The sequence below is a fragment of the Rhinichthys klamathensis genome, unplaced genomic scaffold (genome assembly GCF_029890125.1).
Source record: "Rhinichthys klamathensis goyatoka isolate OS25496 unplaced genomic scaffold, OSU_Roscu_1.1 h1tg000152l_1, whole genome shotgun sequence".
NCBI classification, from domain to species: Eukaryota; Metazoa; Chordata; class Actinopteri; order Cypriniformes; family Leuciscidae; genus Rhinichthys; species Rhinichthys klamathensis.
The window spans coordinates 325963-347420 of record NW_026606687.1 but is presented as its reverse complement, the minus strand read 5'-3'; the positions used below and the strand labels follow the sequence as shown (position 1 = coordinate 347420).

The 21458-nt window shown below is 37.4% G+C and overlaps 2 protein-coding genes across 4 annotated transcripts; one reads left to right on the top strand and one right to left on the bottom strand.

The window, feature by feature from the left end:
- Positions 1 to 3948: 3948 nt before the first annotated feature.
- LOC130090831 (tumor necrosis factor receptor superfamily member 5) lies at positions 3949 to 11465 on the bottom strand. 2 transcript variants are annotated; one of them, XM_056258442.1, is made up of 8 exons: positions 11133 to 11465; positions 9409 to 9534; positions 9162 to 9317; positions 8102 to 8195; positions 6860 to 6945; positions 6614 to 6730; positions 5351 to 5452; positions 3949 to 4120 (listed from the first exon to the last, which is right to left on the bottom strand). In XM_056258442.1, exons 1-8 carry the CDS (start codon positions 11155 to 11157, stop codon positions 3951 to 3953), a joined length of 876 nt encoding a protein of 291 aa, XP_056114417.1. In that variant the 5' UTR covers positions 11158 to 11465; the 3' UTR covers positions 3949 to 3950. The 2 variants fall into 2 exon arrangements, with proteins under 2 accessions (XP_056114417.1, XP_056114418.1); XM_056258443.1 differs by having other exon boundaries at positions 6869 to 6945.
- Positions 11466 to 15394: 3929 nt separating this feature from the next.
- LOC130090827 (complement C1s subcomponent-like) lies at positions 15395 to 21364 on the top strand. Of its 2 annotated transcripts, none has more exons than XM_056258437.1 (11): positions 15395 to 15539; positions 15937 to 16135; positions 16294 to 16474; positions 16597 to 16719; positions 18101 to 18294; positions 18386 to 18533; positions 18736 to 18857; positions 19158 to 19233; positions 20187 to 20312; positions 20405 to 20488; positions 20590 to 21364. In XM_056258437.1, the coding sequence occupies exons 1-11, from the start codon at positions 15469 to 15471 to the stop codon at positions 21336 to 21338; spliced, it is 2073 nt and encodes a 690-aa protein (XP_056114412.1). In that variant the 5' UTR covers positions 15395 to 15468; the 3' UTR covers positions 21339 to 21364. The 2 variants fall into 2 exon arrangements, with proteins under 2 accessions (XP_056114412.1, XP_056114411.1); XM_056258436.1 differs by having other exon boundaries at positions 19140 to 19233.
- Positions 21365 to 21458: the final 94 nt, after the last annotated feature.

Here is a 21458-nt window from a genome sequence, read left to right as displayed (position 1 = left end):
TTCATTCGGAACACAGAAAGAACTACTCAGGCAAGGCCCTATTGCCTTACACATCTCTCTCCATGACGGTGAGAGACACATTTTTACATAAGGCAGTAAATGAACCAAGAACACCTGATCCAACTTGAACATAAACACACATAACTTTATTAACACATAAATCAACTCCCAACAAACAATTACCCATAATGCACCCAGCTGCTAGCACTGACTGCCAGGTTATTACAATATATGGGCTATATATTAAAGGAGCTGTATGTAAGAAATTTATTTCAATTAATCATAAAATGGCCCTGAAATGTCACCAGACATTAAGAAATCATGTACATTTCAAATACTTATATCACTGACAACAGTAGTCTGGCCAGGATATTGTCATTTAAAAAGTGCAGTTGCAGCCCTCAACTGATGTTGATGTTGTCATCTTGTGTTTTGGTCTGATGCTCCACCCTCCACCTATCTACCAATCACGAAGTCAGTAGTGTTGCGGCATCCGGGTTGCCAGCTCTGCTCTAGTTACCACAGCTGCAGCTCGTCACGTTCCTGCTGGATCCTGCAGCCGATCTGGCAACCTCGAGTCAGGGAGGAGGGGGAGGGGATACTGGATACTACAGTAATTTGACAGTGATTGCAGTACTAGTTTTGGCCACAATCTTACATACAGCTCCTTTAAAATAGTCTTATAGGCTATATGAAATAAAATGACACAACCCTGTCTCTTTTTGTTAAATTTCAGTTTTATTGATCAATAATAGCCATTATTAAAGTATAAGTAGCCTAAAAAGTATGAGAAGCTATATAAGTCAAGAAATAAAGCAAGTTAAAAGATTCAGTCAAACATAAGTCAACAGGCTAACGTTACAACGTTACAGTTAAATAGCCTAAATATATAAAGTTATGAAACTTCACTTTGCCCTCAGCCAAAACGATTTGCCAGGGAACAAATCATAGATTAATGAGACCAAAGATCGCCCGTTAGATATACACAAGCCGATTTATAGCTCATGTTTAACCGCTAGACACAGAGCCCGCGGGGAAACGTCAGAATGACTAGCCAAGGTAAGGCTGTTCCAGGCGGGTTAGATGAGCGCTGAGCGCTGTGATCACCTGGAACTCCGAAAACGTCAGATTAAAATTTTAAATAGGGGCTATCTTTATAAACAAACCCCAGATTTGAGCTTTAAACAACTATATTCTCGACTGAAAAACTCTTAAAACGACATTTCGTGACACAATAACACTAATATTTTTAAATTTCGCGCCTTGAAAAACACTTCACCACACCGGCTTCCTTTATCTTCGGAGTTTCCGCTCCCGAACAGCACCATCATAGATATCATATAGAGACATGTCTATGGCCCAATCCCAAATGGCACACTTCATGTGCACTTTCGGTCTTGTGGACTTACAATGGCTGCCGCGTACGCGTGTCCGTTAAGTCCGTGAGACCGCAGTGTGTCCCATTTGTCATTTTTAGATCTCAGAAGGGTGCTCGCGAGCGCCCCCTCTGCGGTCGATTTGCGCCCTTGATGCGCACTTTTGCCGAGCCCGCGCTGATGCGGACTCCACAGCAGACTTCTTCCCGACATTCAAAGCGGCGTTACGTCGCGAAAGTGCGGACTCAGAGGAAGACCGCGAGTGCTTAGGGTTCCATTTGGGACAGGGCTTATGAGCACCATAGCAACCGTTCTCCCCCATTGGTTAGCTGTTCGAAACGTCACAACACTACAAGGATTTTGGGTAATATCCCACAGCAAAGTGAGGTCTGACTGATGCGCACTTGCGAAAGGGGTACATTAAGTGCCCTTATGATCACCCCTGGAGAACACAATTAGAGGATCGGGACACCCTACGGTCTTGCACCCCTTAAAGGGTCACTCCACCCATTTCAACATTAATCTTTATTGAAAGTGGGTTATATATGTAGTCGAAATGTAAAAGAAATTTTAAATTTGGTGCCCTCTTGACCGAGAAAAGACAGAAAATAACTTTGGGGCGCATTTGTATGTAAGACAACAACTCCCACAATGCACCATGTTGCACAGCTCCGCAAGCCACTCCCACTAATCCAGAACAGCGCAAACATCAGAGAAATCGCTCTTCCGTCTACAAGAAGGCTAGCTGCCAAATGAGTTTAAAATTCATTTCACAAAAAATGTCTAGTTAGTTGTGGCGAGCAGGACGAGGGCGAGGGACGTGAGAGGACGACGCGAGTGATAATGAATGGCACCTGTGCAGCGGTCTCATATCTCTCACGGAGGAGCGGAAGCACAAAAGGAACAGGCCTGATTTTATGTTTTGTTTCTGTTGTGTGTGGCCAGCTGGCTTATACTTTTGTTTTGTATTTGTTTATTTTACTATTAAAACGTTTAAATGTTCGCCGGTTCCAGCCTCCTTCTTCCCACAACAACGAACCCCGTTACATTGGCAAACTCATTAGTGAATTACTCGTTTGTATTTCTTTCTATATGGTGAATTATTGCATGATACCTGCATGTTCAGTCAGGCGAAACTAGGATGGTTCACATCACAACACAAACGTCCGTGTGGTCGTCTGATTCAGAGATTTCGTCCAGGAGAAACTGCCTTGTTGAAATTCTCTGCAGCAGACGGACTCTATCTGTGTCCGTAGCGCACAGCGAGAGCACACGCACCAGCAGTCCGCCCAGCTCAAGCCAGCCCGGGCTCCTCGTCCGCGACAGGCAGCCGCCTCCTGTTCCACCATCAGCCTCAGCTGCTCTTCACTATATTGGGGCTCGTAAAGATAGCCACGAACAGCGGATTCGAGCAGCAGAATTTCAAAATCCTCTTCTTCCATATCATGTTTAGTTTCTTCCGTCATTGTCGTAACTTCCTATATCCACAGCGCTTGTTAGCTTAGCTTATAAACAGGATGGCTGATATTGCTTTCAGTATCTGCAAGAGTGAAGTCCCACCCACTGATCTGTGATAGCTCTGTTAGCGCATTAGGTCCAACCCCCTATGGGCGGGTTTGAAAGGGTGGGAATTTGTGCTTGTAGTCTATACAGAAATCCCCCCTTTTTACACTTCCTCCTACAATGACGTCAAATGACGATTTTTGCGTCATTGTAGGAGGAAGTGAAAAAGGTAAATAGTAGATTTCTCTCGTCTCAGGGGAAAATGAAAGAATGTTGCACGACCATTCAATAGTATGACTGGTTGTCTAACAATGGACCTCTTAATGCAAATGGGTGGAGTGACCCTTTAACGAGAACGCGCATTGAGGGGCACAAGGGCGCAAGTGCGGATATTGGGACAGGGCCAATGAACAGGCTGCGATGTCAAGATTGCAATGCTGGAATATGTTGGTGTGTGTGTGTGAGTGAGAGAGAGAGAGAGAGAGAGAGAGTGCGATCGAACAGTGGAAACATAAAAACTGGAATAAATGGGCGCTGCAAATGACTGAAGTCTTGGATACCGAAGCAGCACTGAAGTCAGCGCGTTTGGTCCGAACAAAGTTGACCCATGCAGGCACGGAACACAGACCTGCTTTTTTTTTAAAAAGTGGACTCTGTGACCGGTTTTAACGGTGTTTTTGCACCCAGCACAAACGCAGTAATTCACTATCGAGAAAATACGCCTGCGTATACCTAACTAACTACCTAACTTAAATAACTAACTAAATAAATAAATGTCCTAATCACTAATTCCCTCGCTCTATCACTCGTACAATTGTCAACACAGCTCACAAACTCACTTTCTCAGCGACCTGGGGAGACGTCTCCCTCTTATGACTTCAAGCGATTCGTTTGGGGGGAGGAGCAGTTTTAAGTGAGTACTGAAAATAACGAACTTTTTCATCTTATATTCTGCCTTTAGGTATCGAAAAACATACAAACCAATACATCAACTTGTCAAACGTGTATTTCCCCTAACTATTTTGTGTTAATCATAATTACAAATTTAACTTGACATACACACTTAATGTGTCAAAGTTCATCGTTCCATTCAGACTCCTGTGGCTGCGACTGATAAAGGAAGTGTTGCGTGCTTTCTGTATATCCATTTGCGGCAGTTGATTGGCTGTATTTTTCTGACATCATCATTGGCATAACTCCTTTACACTGTATGCTACTGTCCACGTCTGTGTAATTTTCAGCTGAGGAAGAAAAAAAAAGAAAACTTGATCAGTGATTGGCTCATCTCAATATCTAATCATTTTTGTTTTCTTTGAACTTGTAAGTATTTTAAACTCCCTTACATGCTTATTCAGATATTCTTATACATATATATTTAGATATTCTTTAACCAGAGTAGTCTGTCTTAGCTGTTTCAACAGCATTAAATGACGATTATTTCTGAAGGATCATGTGACTAACAATAAATGTCCAATTAATGTCACTAATATGTGCAAAATGTCCAGAGCAGGTGTAATCAGTTTCTCATAAATTCGCCTTATGATATCAGACCAAAAAATCTGCTTACTGTACAAACCGGAAACTCTGTACCTGTCGTCACAATATGACCATGGTTTTAGAACAGGATGCGATTCAGACCCCATGTTTAGCAGAGACATTAAAAACTTTATCGCCCGCACCAAATTAATGAAGGAGGAAAGTGTAGGAGTCGTGGGAGGCCAAAACAGCAAAACCCTACTAGATTATTTGACATGCAGTGAAAGACGATGTCTATGTGGTTTTATATCCTCCTGTCTGTGAGTTGATAAGATCAGACGAGTTCAAAGGAAATTGCAAATCGTTTTATGCAGTGACGCAAAGCCATCTCTGAAGTCATCACAAATTTGGTATTGCTCATTTCGAAACTCTCCTGACTGTATACTGTAGGAATGTTTGGTAAGATTCTAGAATGCTGTGTGAGATTTCCAGGTAACAGCTTTAGAAATATATTCAAAAAGCATTCTGTCCTCTCATTAGTGTTTAAATTCATTTATATTATTCACTAGTAGAATAAGCTGCTTTTCTAAATATTTGTTGTCTGCTTTACAGCTCGGATGTCATAATGTCAATGACTAAAGATGACACTTGAGAACTGTGAGTTAATATGTATACCGTCTTTAACCTTTTCAGGACTTTATCCCCCACACCCTCTTACATAATAATGTATGCATAACTGTTTGCATTGCATTTTAAGCGGTTCCTACAATAAAATACATATTGTAAAACATTTCTACAAAAAATAGTTTGAGATAGAACAATAGATCTTCCTGTTCCTGTCCATAAGACCCCTGATGTAAATACATATTTTACAGAGAGGTGTGTATGAACAAATAATGGAATATATTTTGTCCATGTGCAAGGAGGAACAATGCCTTTTTTTGCATATGTGTGTGATTATCAGAGGGAAACTCGAGGAAAACGAAGAGTTTTACCTTTATGTTTGTCACATTCTGCACATTTCTCCATGTCAAAGTCTGCAGGGTATTTCAGGATGTCTGGAGGAAGCACTGGCAAGATGGGGTTTAAAGAAATCTCTGAAAACGCACATGCACAACATATAAAATATATACAATTACATTTCCTTCACATTTAACATGTATTGTTGATTGTTGTTAGATTTGCAGTTTCATTTACAGTATTCTGTAGTTTGTGTCTGGTATTTTTAAGAGAGATTGTTGTGCAGTTTGCACCACATACAAGTCTGTGAGCATGTGAACTGATAGGATGTGGTTTACCAGCATCAGTTTAATCATAGGCATCTTGTGCACTAAGCTGAAAGCGTTTGACAGCACACAGCATGAATGTTTTGACTGTGTACATTCACCCTGATGCTGAAAATCAGTGACTGTAGCAAATGTACTTAGATATTAGTAAAGGATTTCAGAGCAAGTTTATCCATCCCTCAATGACTGCAGGCAAAGCATTATGCATAGCATTTGTAGGTATGCATCTAGCATTAGAGACAGGGTTCGGCTTTTCCTATCAATCAAATCTGCTGTTACTGCTACGTAAATTACCCTTTATGTATGTCAATGCGAAACTCTGCTTGCCTAAGGACAATTCAGCCTAGATATACAACCTACAGATCTGATATGAAGTCAAGGCTTTTTTGACCACTCAGTAGAAATGCTTGTCTCTGAACACGCTACAGTCTTATATCTACTACAGCATTTCAGCTGAGTGGTCAAAAAAGTCAAGCTGACTTCATATCAGATCTGTATATTGTCCTTAGATTTGTTCTTTCACACTTTCATGCTGATGATTCCTGGCTTTATTCTTATGATGCAGCACATGCACATCTGCTAATTAGAAAGCAAGGGCATTCCGCATAACTTCACCTCTCTTTCTTGCACTTTCTCGCGCTCTCTCGCTGTCTAAATGTGCTGTCAGAATTGATTGTAAATCGTGAACATTAAAGTTGCAATATGTGATGGTATCATTTCATTCGGACCGAATGTAATGATTGAATGAACATTTTATGGTCCTACTACTTCCACAGAAAATCTATTTTTAAATATTTTTTTGACCACTTAACATAGTAATTGCTACCAGGATATGAGGAGACTTTTCAACCAGCATAACAAAATTTTTTTTGTAGAGAATCACCTATTGCACCTTTAACTTGATCCTATATTCACAAATTAACATATCTTCGGCTTCACGATAAGAGAGCTAAAAGGCTATGTTACACTTACCTGATCTTTTTGACTGATGTTTGTTTCTCCAATACATTATAAACAGGACCAGAAATACAATTAAGGCAGTAACAATGATCCCTGCCCACAGGCTAGCAGGTAACACCCAAGAACAAGCTGAAATAAAGAATAAAAAGTGACCTAGGTGGCACAGACATGTCAACTAAATAAATTAATTAGATTGATTATGAAAAAATACATTGAACATGGTGACATTTCCAACAAAGGTAGCCTATAGAGACTTACATGTAGTACATGTTTGAATAGGTCCACACACAACATCTGATTTACTGGTCCCAGGAACCTCTATTTTTCGACCTAAATCATCACAACTGTAAAATGACAGAGGAAGTAATTGGAAACTTTATAAAAGTTTATACTTCTAAAGTTTATATAGCCTAGCGACTGAGCTAGGCTCAGGAAAATATTTACTATGTATGAGTGTAATGATATATTTTTGAATTGTGGGCAGGCCTACATTTTGTACGTGTAGAAAAAAGGGAAAGAAATATTTGTGTGTATTAATATGCCAAAGAGAGGTTGAGAAAGGAAGCGATACCCACTCACCCTCCTACACATTGTACGTCTATACTTTTTGTTTTGAATGGAAGCGGTTTTATTTTGTGTAGGAGAATTACACAAGACACGTTTACGTAAAAACCAGTAATGGTTAATTACGTACAGTAAAAGCTATGTATTCCCCCACTGACTTTTTTATATCAGATGGAGGTGGAATAGAAAAGAGTATTATAGGTGAAAAATTAAAATATAGGCTACATGTAGAGAAAAACTGGCAACTTAGTGAACTTAAACGAAAAAAATAAGCGTGAAGTCCGCACACTGAAAATAGCTGCTCCAAATGAATTTATTAATAGCACAACGTTTCGACCATCAGGTCTTCATCAGGCACAATACCAATGTAGAGTAAAGTCAACTTTACATAGAAACAGGTAATCACCTTAATTGGGTGAAATTAACTTAGTCAACTTTACATGAACTAACAATGAACAATACTTCTACAGCATTTATTAATCTTAACTTATGTTGATCTCAACATTTACTAGTACGACTTAAAGATCTAAAGTTGTATCGTAGGCTATGTTAACATTAGTTAATGCACCGTGAACTAGGTTATGTTAGTTAATGCATTACATAGTGTTAACAAATGAGACCTTATTGTAACATGTTACTAAAAAAAAAGCAGAAGACAAGACATCTTTGGTTGTATAACTTGGGAATAATCATTAATGTGAGTCAGAAGCTTCTGATTCCAGCAACAGTTTCACAAGAGATCATTTCAGTTTAAAAATATGATAGTCATTCATACTGTAGTCATACACTGTGTGTCGGGGATTTTTTGAATTTATAAGTAATGTGTTTCTCTCTCAGTCTGCTCTAAATGTCTAAATTTGAGTCTCTCTATTAAATCATGTGATGAAAAATTAGTTTGCAAATGTTTATAAACTGCACCTTATAACTGACTCTCACCTTGTATGATTTTTGCAGCTGGAAATGTAGTCGTCCACATCACTGTAGGTTCCCACAGGACAGGGTCTGCACACAGTGTCTCTCTGGAACGTGTCTGCAACACAACTTCAGTTATTCAACAGCCCCCCTGCCACATGTTCCAGTCCGAACACTCTATGGAAGCTGTTCAAACCATTGCAGATCTTCCGACAGGTATAGCCACAAAACACATGCTTTAATGCAAACCCAACTGATTCATTTTTTAACCTGTCAATATATGAGTCATTGTGGATATTGTGGCAAAGCGGAGTGTTATTTTCACACAGTTCATGATTGGTTTAATTCAGGTTTAGTTTCCCTTAGTTCTCAGAGTCTTTGAACCAGTTTTCAGAGTCATCACACTGAAGAGGACATTAACTTAGGAAGACACATCGAAGGATATATGGATGGATGGATTTAAGCAAGTGCATGGCTAACAAGCCACTAAATAAGTGCTACAGCTACTATAAGGATCAGTTAAGGTAGGCTACTTGATTAAATGGATGGACAATTGTATTCCCTATTGTAGCAACTGTCAGATTTTTAAAAGCGCACAGTGAGTGATTTCACATTTGTGGCATGACAGTGCATAATGTAATTAACATGAGAGTTTAGTAATGTCAAACACAGATTATATTTCACAATTGTAAAAATCCATTGGAAATTCCAGAGGGACCCCTGGCAAATTTGCCATTTGGATTGGTCTACAAATTGACATCATATATATATATATATATATATATATATATATGTGTGTGTGTGTGTGTGTGTTCGTTCATAATGTGTCTGTTCATGTGTGTGTCTTGTAACATATTATTTTAATTCATTGACTGATACAAAACATAGTGTCAACTCAATATAGAAAATATTTTCCAGAAAATATTTTTACACATATTTATAATAGTTTAGTTTTTCGCAAAAAAATAGATGTCTTTATATTTGAATAATATAAAGAAATCTATTTATTTTGTTATATTCGGAGGTCTGTCGCATCAAAATTTCTGAATAGCCCTGCATCACATAAGCAAAGGTAGATACATACACTGACTGGCGACCCCTTTTCCCGGAGGACACGTGGAGACAGGACTGCAGTGATCGCAGTGGAAATCGCTTGTCTGTGTACAGTAGTATCCAAGCTTACACTTGCACTCCGTGTTTTTGTCTGCCTCACACTCCTTTACCATCACCAAGTTACTGTCTGTCACACACATACAAAAAAACATTACTCCCTGAAAAAGACATGTAACATTAATTGTACGAAAAACAAGAGTAAATGAATGTGAAATTACTGCTGGTGCACTCCCTGCAGGCCCGACACTCCTTCATGTTATTTTCCTCATCAGTAAATGTATGACGTGGGCAGGTTTTACACACTGGATTTGATGTGGCATTACATTTGGCATCCAAATATTTCCCTGAAAAAGAAAGAGCGCTCAGTTTTTGCACAATACTCCACAATCACAAGAGAAGTCTATAATTTATAAACTACGTATTTAAAAGCCAATAATGCAGTGATTTGTTGAAGTTGCTTGGATATGTCCTGAATAATAATCAACCCACCACCATATCAGTGACTCTAAAATGTATCTGGAAAATGTCTCTATGTTTGTTTACCCATATAATGGAAGTCAATGGGGTCCAAAACAATAATATTGGACCCCTTCGACTTTCGTTGACTAAAAACACAATGAAACATTCTTCAAAATATCGTCTTCTGTTTTCTGTAGAACGAAGAATGTCATATACTTGTTTGGGTTATTATAAAATGGTTATTTTTTTACCAACTATAAATGATACAATGTTTAAAACAGGGTAAGTGATGACAGAATATTACTTTATCATTTTACATGGTATAGATTTCATTGCAGTAGATAAAAGAAAACTAAGCAGAATATGCAATCAAATGAAGCTTTTGCAATTATAAAAAATGTTGAAGTCCAAATGAAGTCTGTTCTGTTCTCCTCAAGTTCAGAGGTTATCACATTAATTAAGAACATCATGCACTATGTTTTGAGAACCAGAAATGTTTTTGCTTTGTTTTGAATTATACAGAGGTGCAACGTCCAGGTTCAGAAAATAAAAGTCCACCTCAGTATTTTGTTCCAATCCCCTGGATTTTCTAATTAGCACAGTTTTTCAGCCAGGAGATCAGCTTGCTGAGTTCATGGGTGGGATAAACATATGGCAGGACTTTTACTTTCTGACCCCTGTACTTTACACCTCTGGAATTATATATAGTTTTATAATTGAAAAAATAAGCTTATTATTGTGAAATGGTTTGCTTGAGAACTTTCCTTGAGCTATCTTTCATTAAATTAAATGCTGTTTTGTTATATAATGTGGTGCATACATACTTTTTATTCCATCTAATATTATTTCAAATTAATACAGAATATCCTGCGTTATGTTTACATTTACATTTATGCATTTGGCAGATGCTTTTATCCAAAGCGACTTACACTGCATTTCAAGGCAGCCTACACATTTGTACATTCTTATCAGATCTTATGTTAATGCATAAATTCCGGGAACCATCAAAAGCTCTCTTGTTAGCAGGGTTACAGTACAGGATGTCCTGCATAACACTCTAGTGGGCTGATTTCACCTTGATGAAAATATGATGAGTAAAAATAATACCCCGTGCCTTACAGTCAATTGTATGGGAAGTTATGCCACTAAATTAGCATAGAACTCAAAACGAAATGAATATAAATGTACTTTAATGATCTTGTCGCTGTAAAACATCGCAGTTAAGAAAGATCATGATCGCTCTTTTTCACATATTGTTTGGTGAACTGCTTTCATGATGTTGCTTAAAGTAAAAAAAAACTTATTTTTTTACCAACTATAAATGATACAATGTTTAAAACACACTGTTATAGATGTCAATATTATTAAAAAACAGCATTCCCAGTACATTATATGTATCAAAAACGATTTTAATAGAATTTGACAAAAACTCAGCTCTTTTTAAATCAAAGTAGTTTGTACAGTAAGGATATGAAAATCTCACCTTTCGGACATTTCACTTCTCCCATCTCGGCTACTTTCACTGTTGTCTCGGTTTGGTCCTTTCAATGTGAATAGTTGTGTGCAGTCATATGAAGTCTGTCCTCTAAACAATGAAAACTTGAAGTGATTCTGAAAATCTTGATTCTTCTTTTTACGTTACCAAGGAATTGATGATTATTCGGTCATGCTGACCCGCGCTATTGTGTCAGTTTTCTTCTTTTCTCTTCTGTCTGTCTGTCGCACGCAGTTGCTCTATCTTTTTGTGCGGTGTCTCCGTTCATCGGCTGCAGGCAGGGGAATCATTTTTTCTCAATTTCCTTTGTGGCTCTTTTTTTTTTACGTCACACACACTTAACCCCCTCTGTTACTCTTTCTTTTCTGCCCAATGCACTGGAAAGCCCCACTACCTTTATCCACCCTCTGCACTTGTGCTTGCATTCTCTCGCCTTCCTTCCTGTTCACACAGCATTAAACCCTGAGACAGAGAGATAATGTCAACACTGCAACAAGACCTCATTTATTGTGTGATTTAAATTTATCAGAAATAGTATTGAGTAAAGCAGTCAACATTAATAAGGACATGCAAACTAAAACATCATGAGTGCTTTAAATAATATCAGGCATGATTAAGTTGTCAAAAGTTTGAGATAAGTTTCTACTTAACTAGGATTTACACCAACTGGATAGGGGAAAAAATTGAAGGGACAAAGGGTGGAATTTTTTTTATTTGCAAAATAGATGTGAATGTATCTGTTCATCTGTTATCTGCTCTGATTCACACACTTGTGTGATCTAAATGTCAGAAAAAATTAGGTCTGACGAAAACCCACAGACACTTTAGTGGAAGATACTGTGTGTGTGTGTGTTCTTACTCTTTTCCTCATTTGGTCAGAACTGTTAGCAGTGTAGTTTCATATCATTACTGTACTCTCTAATGTGAGTGCTGTTATGCAGTGCACAGATGACCATCTAAATACTAATATCTAATATTTTACTCTAGTAGTTAATGGAAAAAGCTATTTTCTCATGATTGATCTAATCTCCAACATACAGTTACATTTACATTTAGTCATTTAGCAGACGCTTTTATCCAAAGCGACTTACATCTGAGGACTAACCAAACGAGTCATCATGAAGAGACAATAACAACCCAAGAAGTGCTCAAAATACAAAGTTCAAACATTGCTCAGAGTAGCATAAACCAGACAAGTGAGGATTTAAAGGGTTTTATTTATTTATTTATTTATTTATTTTTTAAGTTAAGTGCTCACGGAAGAGATGAGTTTTCAGTTGTCTTTTGAATGCTGTCAGGCGAATGAGGGTGGGCAGATCGTTCCATCAGCATGGAACCGTGAATGAGAATGTTCTGGAGAGTGATTTTGTGGCTCTTTGTGAAGGTACCATGAGCCGTCGCTCATTGATTGATCGTACTAGGGATGTAGACTCGTAGGAGCGAGTGAAAGTAGGATGGAGCTGAGCCTGTGGTCAATCTGTAAGCAAGTGTCAATGCCTTGAACTTGATGCGAGCAGCAAGTGGTAGCCAGTGCAGAGAGATGAACAGAGGAGTGACGTGGGCCCTTTTGGGCAGCATTCTGGATCATTTGTAGAGGTTTAGTTGCTGGAAGTCCAGCCAGAAGAGCATTGCAGTAATCAAGACTAGAGATAACCAGGGCCTGGACAAGAAGTTGTGTTGCATGCTCAGTTAGGAAAGGTCTGATCTTCCTGATGTTGTGCATTGCAAACCTGCATGATCGAGCTGTCTTTGTAATGTGGTCTGTGAAGGTCAGCTGGTCATCAAAGATTACACCAAGATTTCTGACCGACTTTGATGGGGTGATTGAGGAAGAATCTAGCTGGATAGGGAAGTCGTGCTGTGGAGACAGATTAGCAGGGAGGACGAGAAGCTCAGTTTTTGCCAGGTTGAGCTGCAGGTGATGTTCCTTCATCCATGCCGAGATGTCAGCCAGACAGCTTGAGATTCGAGCAGCTACTGTGGGATCATCTGGTTGAAATGAGAGGTAGAGCTGAGTGTCATCAGCATAGCAATGGTAAGAGAAACCATGTGTCTGTATGATGGGTCCCAGTGATGTGGTGTAAATGGAGAAGAGGAGGGGTCCAAGCACTGAACCCTGGGGAACCCCTGTGGTCAGTTCATGTGCTTTGGATACCTCACCTCTCCATGCGACCCTGAAGGACCTACCTGTGAGATAGGTCCAGTGGAGGGCAGTTCCAGTGATGCCCAGTGATGAGAGAGTGGACAGAAGGATCTGATGATTCACAGTGTCGAAGGCAGCAGACAGGTCCAGGAGAATGAGAACTGATGATTTGGAAGCAGCTTTTGCGATCCGCAGGGCTTCTGTGACCGATAGTAATGCGGTCTCGGTTGAATGCCCTTTCTTGAAGCCAGATTGGTTGACATCCAGCTGGTTGTTCAGAGACAGGAAAGATGATACTTGGTTGAAAGCAACTCGTTCAAGTGTTAAGACAAAATGTGCTGTCTTTGGAACACACATACACTAATATAGGTTTAGGTTAGTGTTATATAGGTTTAGGTTAGTGTTTAAGTTTTAATGACCCATGTTATGTGAATAAACTCATCTATAATCAAATATTTATAGCATACATACACAAGAACTGTTGGTGTCATAAAGATACACTTTATTTAAATGGTAACATGGTGTTACTGTACCTGAGGTATATAGCATAGATCAAAATATAATCAACCCCTTCCGAAAACAATAGATTTTTATAGCTAAATGTTTTAATGTACATAGTCCAATTTATGTGGAAAAAATATGAATGTGTAAAATAGCATATAGACAATATTTACTTTCAAATAATGTCACAATGAAATCAAAATGGACAATTCTTGTTTTCAATTCTTTTTTTAATATTGCAGTATTTATTATAAATAAATATTTAAAGAAATTCGAGAAGCTGTTTAACTTAGATATATGACAATAGGGAAGAAAAGTCTATTGCAACTTCCCTTTCATGCCAACTTCAAAATTGTATAATTTTCTACCCACCATTAGAATACTGTTAGATGTAAACACCTGAAAAGAAACATAAAACTATGGCTGTCAAAAGAATACAAAAATTGTGATTTATCTCATGATTTTTAACCCACCTTTTGAAAGTAGATGAATTAAATGAAAAATGAAAGGGTTCCAAAATTGTATTACTTTTTTTTAACAAATTTTCTATAATTTATTTATACAAACTTTTCATCAGACTCAGTGCTTTTCCTAGCACACTATATGTGCTCCCCTGTTTTTTGTATTTATTTTATTTTATAAAGAAGAAGCCAAACTCGAACATCTCTAAAACAACAACAACAGAAGTGAGATTCATGGCTTGCACTAGAGACTTCTCTCTGTAATAGTGAACTATTTTACTTCCTTGGTTTTGTTAAATAAAGCTATAGTTACACTTTCTGTTTTACTTCCTTTGATGTGTATCATATAAAGCTTGCTTAGCTCATTCAAGCTATGAGACGGATTAATAATTTAGTATAATTTGTGGAGTATGTTAGCATTGGTCATGTAAGGTAATTGTTAAATGTTCTGTTGCATTGAATAAAGGTCAAGTGTAACCCATTAGCACATCTACACAACCTAATCAAAATTAACTAAATTGTTACTTCACTATCAAACATTTCACATAGTACAGTAGCAGACCTCTGTTAAACGACATATCAGAATTCAATTCACATGTTTAATGACACCATTTGACCTTTTTTGTGTGTTTGTTACGGTAAATGGTTGTTGGAAAAAAATACAAACAATGGAGTGCAGATAACGTCTTCTTCCTCTGTGCCCCCATCTCTGTCTTTCCCCTCTGTACCTGCCATCCCCTCTCTCTCTCTCTCTCCCTCTCTTTCTCTCCATTTCCCATTTATCTGTTCCAGCTGTTCTGTCTTCACCCTCACTTTCCTCTGTTCCTCATTTCTGACACCAGAGGGTGTACTTGCACTCAGGTCGGACAGCAAGCATGGATTTCAGCATTGGACTGTAGCCCATGTATTTCTGGCTGCACATATCTGTTGTGTAACTGCGCACAAGTTGTAAGTTAATTGAAATATTGTTTATATTAGTAAAGACGTTGACTTTTACATTGAAAATAGTTAATTCATTTTTGTGAACTCCATTAACACTAAAAATACACATAAAACATTTAAATAAATTTAAACATTTAAAGCCAGAACATCTCCGCTACACTTTACGTCAGTTCAGGGTGAACGCCCACTGACAGATGTTGAGAAACACTCATACACTCAAGTATGTTGACTGTTTTTAGGGGAAAAGGGGGCTGGGACATGATGATGCAAACAGAGCATGAAAGTGAAAGTGCCGAAACAAGAGAGAGCGAGTTATATTTTAACACTTCTCATCATGATTGTTTTCTGGTATGTATTTCTCTTGTAGTAATTTTTCAGCTAACCAAATATTGCATGGACTATATATCTATCTATTCAATGATGTCATCTGTATCTGATCATTATCTGTGATCTATCTATCTATCTATCTATCTATCTATCTATCTATCTATCTATCTATCTATCTATCTATCTATCTATCTATCTATCTATCTATCTATCTATCTATCTATCTATCTATCTATCTATCTATCTATCTATCTATCTATCTATCTATCTATCTATCTATCTATCTATCTATCTATCTATCTATCTATCTCCTCAGGGTTTGTTCTTGTCCATCCTTGTTTTTTCTGCTTTATTAATTTATACTCTACTTTCTCCATTATGAATTTGTTTATCTCTGACTTTCCCCCACCCTGTCCAGTGTTATTGTCCTGCTCCTTCCCGTTTGTGGGTCAGTGCCGTTGACTGGATGGGTGCAGTCTCCTGGACACCCACGAGGGTATGACCCCGATTCCAACCTGACTTGGAAAGAGTGTGCTCCAACCGGACACAAAATCACACTCACTCTCGTACATTTGGACCTGGAAGAAAGCTTTAAGTGTGAGGACGATTCCTTGAAGGTGTGTTTGAAAGAGGTTTTTCTGTGTATCTGTGCACACTTAGAAGTGTTTTATGTTAAAGGGAGTGTGTGGAAATTAAAAGGTTATATATTATATTTTGTAAATATTTTGTAAATATATTTTGTTATACTTTGTAAGTGACAACAATTTTTGTCCAGATATTTGCAGATGATACGCTGCTTTTTAATCTGTGTGGACGCAAGTCCATGAAGGAGCTGCAGTCGTCTATCAACCCTTCGATCAACTCCTTCTCTGGAGGTTGTCTCTCTGTTTCCTTTCTCGCAGACTACTCAAACCCTGAGAGACACACTGGATTTCGAGGCTTTTACGCCATTCAGGGTGAGTAACAGATGATGAGTAATACACTGCCTGCAGGGCAGAAAGGATATGAGATTGTGAGTCATTGACAATGTTATCTTAGCCAATGCTTGCCTTTAACATCAAATCCTGCTGACTTTTAGATGTTGATGAGTGTGAGGACCCTGATAATGAGTGCACCCAACTCTGCAATAACTACATTGGAGGTTATCGCTGTTTCTGCAGACCAGGTTACATCCTTGACCCCGATAAGCACACCTGCCAAGGTAATGAATGGTTGTGGTCGAATGAGATTTTAAGACATTTTTACTCGGGCTGTCAATTTAACATTTTTATTTACAATTGATTATGTAAGGATTAATGTCAGTCAGCCAGTCATTATTGCAAAATAAATTATTTTTATTATCCTGTAGATTACTCTGCTATTTAGCATAAATAAATACATGGACATGAAATATTGATTTTAATTTAAAAAGTGTATATGTTTTCCTAGTTATTATTTTAGATATTATCTTAAAGCTTCCACTAAGAAAAATAATAAAATGTGCTAAACAATCATCAGCATATCAATAAGAATAAGGGCTGTTTACGCCATACAATATAAGTACTGTATATAGTTTTAATAATTGTTGTAATTGTCTAAGAAAATAGGGAAGTGCACACCACTGCTGTAACAAAACAGAGGAATGTCTTTGGAATCCCTCTCAGAATTTTTTTTTTTTCAGCTGATGAATGATTAATGCAAAGTTCGGTAACACTTTAGAATACTGTTCTCTAGTAACTACTATTAATTAACAAGAAGCTCTGATTAAAGAATTAGTAAGTAATAGTGCTCAGGCGAATGTGGTAGTTCCCTATTAGCTAATCAATAACTACTATTTTTTCATAATTCCCAGAGAACTACTAAGAACACAATTAACATGAATAATGCATAATTTATAATTAGTTCTAGAGTGAAGATCATGGTAACCCACTAATAACTCAAGTATTACCAAATCCTTCAGAAGGAATGACTAATTATTTGGATCAATAGCATAGCTATGTTCCGCCAAGACCAAATATATCAAAATTGTCATATCCATTATTACCATGCCAGACACTCGAGATTTGTCATGACAGAAAAACTTTAAAGGCCAAATTTAGAATTGGAGTTGGTGAAGATGGTAAAGAGGTGTTTTCATCTCAAAATCCAATCAACAACTAATAGATAGAACCAATCCCCTGCATGCCGTACATTTCAATAAGCCAATTCACTCGGATATTTGTCACAAGAATACGGAAGAAAAGACCTGTTGAGTTTCATCGTGACTTTTAACTCTGAAAGATTGAAAAATTGATTACAAAATGTATTGTAACAAATGTGCTTTTCAAGTCTGTGATGGGCTTCAATTATATACAAATAAAACATTATATTGATTTCTAAAACCAATTATCTCTATTCAACAATTTACTGGTCAATCAATCATAACAGCCTGGTGTGTTAATGGTGATCATTTTTTCAACAATAATTTATATAGGCTTTGGGATTAGTTGGGATTCATTTGATTAATTAGTCAGCATATCATATAATTAATTTGATTAATTTCTTATTCAGTTGACAGCCTTAATCCCTATAGTGACACGTGTTGTTTTCTTTCTGTCTGTTAGTTAGCTGTAGTGAAGATCGCACAGGCTCTCTAGAAGGTGTGCTGATGTCACCTGGCCGGCCCGAGCCGTACCCTGAAAACTCTGTGTGTTCTTACACTCTGGCTGTAGAGGAAGGTCTGCAGTTTGAGCTGACGTTCACGGGCGTGTTTGATGTGGAAATGAACGAGAACGGACAGTGTATCGACTCACTAACTGTATGCAACATGTTTTATACTACATTGTCTCTTTTTCTTTGTATTTCTCCTCAAATGACCTTTTCTGTCTTTCTATACCCATTCCTCTTAGATAAAACCTCTCTCAGGGGATGTTAAGACATTTTGCGGAAGGGATCTCCCTCCGATCTTCCTCACAAGGTCTCAACATGTTGAGATTATCTTCTGGACAGACCATAAAGGAGCAAACCGAGGATTTAGCCTCAGTTACAGAGTGAAAGGTGTGGCTGTTGCCCCCCCCCATCTTTAAAACTAATCAGGGATATACTGTTTAGGATATAGGATTTGCTCATGATTGGTGGAACCAAATGTAACAATCTGCTATTGAAAAACCCACCACTAATACGAATATTGATTGTTGATTGAAAGTGCTGTGAATTATTTATTTACATGTTGTGTTGTTGTTTATTTACTTTCTCTCAGAGATGAATTGTGTTGGACCTGTGACGCCAACATCTAGTCTGATTTCACAACATTCTGATTCCAAATATCCCACGGGCTCCAAGGTTAAAGTGAAGTGTGACAAAGGACATGTATTACAATCAGTAAGTATTTCAGGCAGATTAAAATTATGGGTTTGTTGAGAATTATTTTAAGAAATGTATGTTAAAAATGAAGATGAATTAGATTTAGATTAATTATATAATTAATAGGAATTTATAAATAGCCTAAATTATTTATTTAGAAAAATATGTATAATTGAATAATTAATAAATATAATTGAATTACTTTAAATGTGAATAGTATGCTTTTGCAGTTAGATGATAGCAGTCAGTATGTACTTTATATGGTAATTTATGAGTCAAACCATTTTTAATAATTGCAAGTCACTTTCTGTTTCACAGAATGTTTCAGCTGAGGTTGAGTATGAATCCACATGCCAGAAGAATGGAAAGTGGAGTCCTGTTATCCCCTGTGAACGTGAGAAAATGTCTTCTCATAATGTCTCCTTTCTTGATTTCTGAACAAGTTGTGTTTTTAAGATATATATGAGAAGATATCTTATATTTTTACAGGATAATTTTCCACCCTCTCTTTGATACTTAGAATTAAATGGGCTGTCTTCACTACCATTTTCCCTATATAGGCTACTACAGTTAATGATGTGATGTGATGATGTTACGAGCTCACAAAACTGCTACTTAGCACAAATTTGTTAAGTAGCCATTTAAAAACCGCTTTCATGTGGTGGGCACACCAACAGTACAATGGCCAAAAAATATGTGGCAGCTCTAGTCATGTGACGGTATAAAATTTTCATGTCACGATAATTGCTGAAGCTTTTATTACAGTATATACAGTATTATCAAAATATTGAAATTAATTGGTTATAAAGGTGTTGTCATACTATAACAGGTTTAATAACTTTTTCTTTTTTTCTTATAACAAAAAGAACTCTGAACATTTAAATACGATAAAACAAAATACACAAAACAATACACAACAAATGTTTTTTTAACAGATTAAAGTGGATAAGAATTATATAGAACAATAGGTAACACTTTCATAATAAGGTCTCTTTAGTTAGCATTAGTTTATGCATTAACTAACATTAACAATGAGCAATAACTACATTTTTTACAGATGTTATTATTCTTTGTTAACATTAGTTTAAAAAAAAAAAACCTGTTCATTGTAGTTCATTGTCGGCTGCATTTCTGTTGTTCCTAAAGTGCCATCTACTGTCAGAAAGTAAAAGTGCATTTTTTATTCAGCGTGTCTCCTTCACTCGTTCCTCCATGCTTCTTATTGGAAGCCCTGTTGGGGTTGTTTATATCCTATTACTTAACACATCCAAAAATGCTTTTTTGCATTAAGCTGAAAATTGTTTGTGTAATTAAAAAAAAAAAAACTCTTCTTGTTTTCCTCCTCAGCCGTGGATTGTGGCAATCCAGAGCTTCCTGAATTATTGGAGCTTACAGAAAAAGATCCTCCAACAACTTACCTGAAACAAATCAGTTTCAAGTGCAAATCTCAGTATTATCAACTGGATAAAACTGGTGAGATGTGTATGGTTTATGTGAACATCATTGTTGTAATTCTTGATAAAAGTAGTTAGTTCCACATCTTTGTCTGTCTTCCCTTTTCTCAGGTAATTTTACCTGTAATGCTGATGGTAATTGGGTGTCTGAGAGTGGTCAAAAATTAACAGAAGATTTGCCTAAATGTGAACCAGGTACTCAGTCATCCTGAATATGATTATAACCCCAAATTTGCCTTGTTAGGTTTAATTTTTTAATTGTTCATATATTTCATATTTCTCTCTATTTCTTTTAGTGTGTGGAATGAATTCAGAGGTCTCTTTTGGTGGCAGAGTCTTTGGTGGGAAACCAGCCGCACTGGGGCAGATTCCCTGGCAGATCTTACATAGGTCAACTCCCAGAGGTGGTGCATCTCTGATCAGTGATTACTGGGCTCTAACAGCTGCTCATGTGGTAGATGGATATGAAGACAACACTATGAGTTGGTTAGGAGGACTAATTGATGGTCAGGACAAAAACGCAGTCATTATGGAGACAGAGAAGATCATAATTCACCCAAATTATCAGAAAGTTGGTAAAAATGTAAAACCAAACAAATTTGATAATGACATTGCACTCATCAAAATGTCTTCCAGGGTGACACTCGGTCCAAACATCAGGCCAGTGTGTCTGCCAAACAAAACAGATGAACTTGTGGCGGAGGGCACAATCTCAGGTTTTGGTAGAATGGAAGAAAAAATGAGTCGATATCTGCTTCATGGACTTGTTGAGATATATTCACTTGATAAATGTGATTCAAGAGGTTTACCTGTCACTCATAACATGTTCTGTGCTGGAGGAGATAATATAGACAGTTGTCAAGGTGACAGTGGAGGTCCTTTGTTTTCCCCTGTTCTGGGCTATGGGTCTCCAGACAAGCCTTATCGTCTCGCAGGCATTGTATCATGGGGTCCTCCTGGATGTGGAAATAAAAGCTTCAAGGGCTACTATACTAAAGTGCAAAACTACCTGGATTGGATCAAAGAAACCATGGAAAAAAACTAACATCAGCGTACTAAAATTATATTCACCTACACCATGCTGTTATTATAATGCACATCATAGTGTTTATCTAATACATCTGATCTGTTATTATCATTAACGATTCATATTTTATACTCCTAA

Bases quoted from the DNA above. Each gene is read 5' to 3' on its own strand.
- LOC130090831 (XM_056258442.1), bottom strand. From the start codon at position 11,157: ATGGGAGAAGTGAAATGTCCGAAAG. The intron at 6,731-6,859 runs GTAAGTCTCTAT...TCTTTATTTCAG, and splicing joins TATTCAAACATGTACTACAT to CTTGTTCTTGGGTGTTACCT. The intron at 5,453-6,613 runs GTAAGTGTAACA...GTGCGTTTTCAG, and splicing joins ACATCAGTCAAAAAGATCAG to AGATTTCTTTAAACCCCATC.
- LOC130090827 (XM_056258436.1), top strand. From the start codon at position 15,469: ATGAAAGTGAAAGTGCCGAAACAAGAGAGAGCGAGTTATATTTTAACA. The intron at 16,475-16,596 runs GTGAGTAACAGA...GCTGACTTTTAG, and splicing joins AGGCTTTTACGCCATTCAGG to ATGTTGATGAGTGTGAGGAC. The intron at 20,313-20,404 runs GTGAGATGTGTA...CCCTTTTCTCAG, and splicing joins TTATCAACTGGATAAAACTG to GTAATTTTACCTGTAATGCT.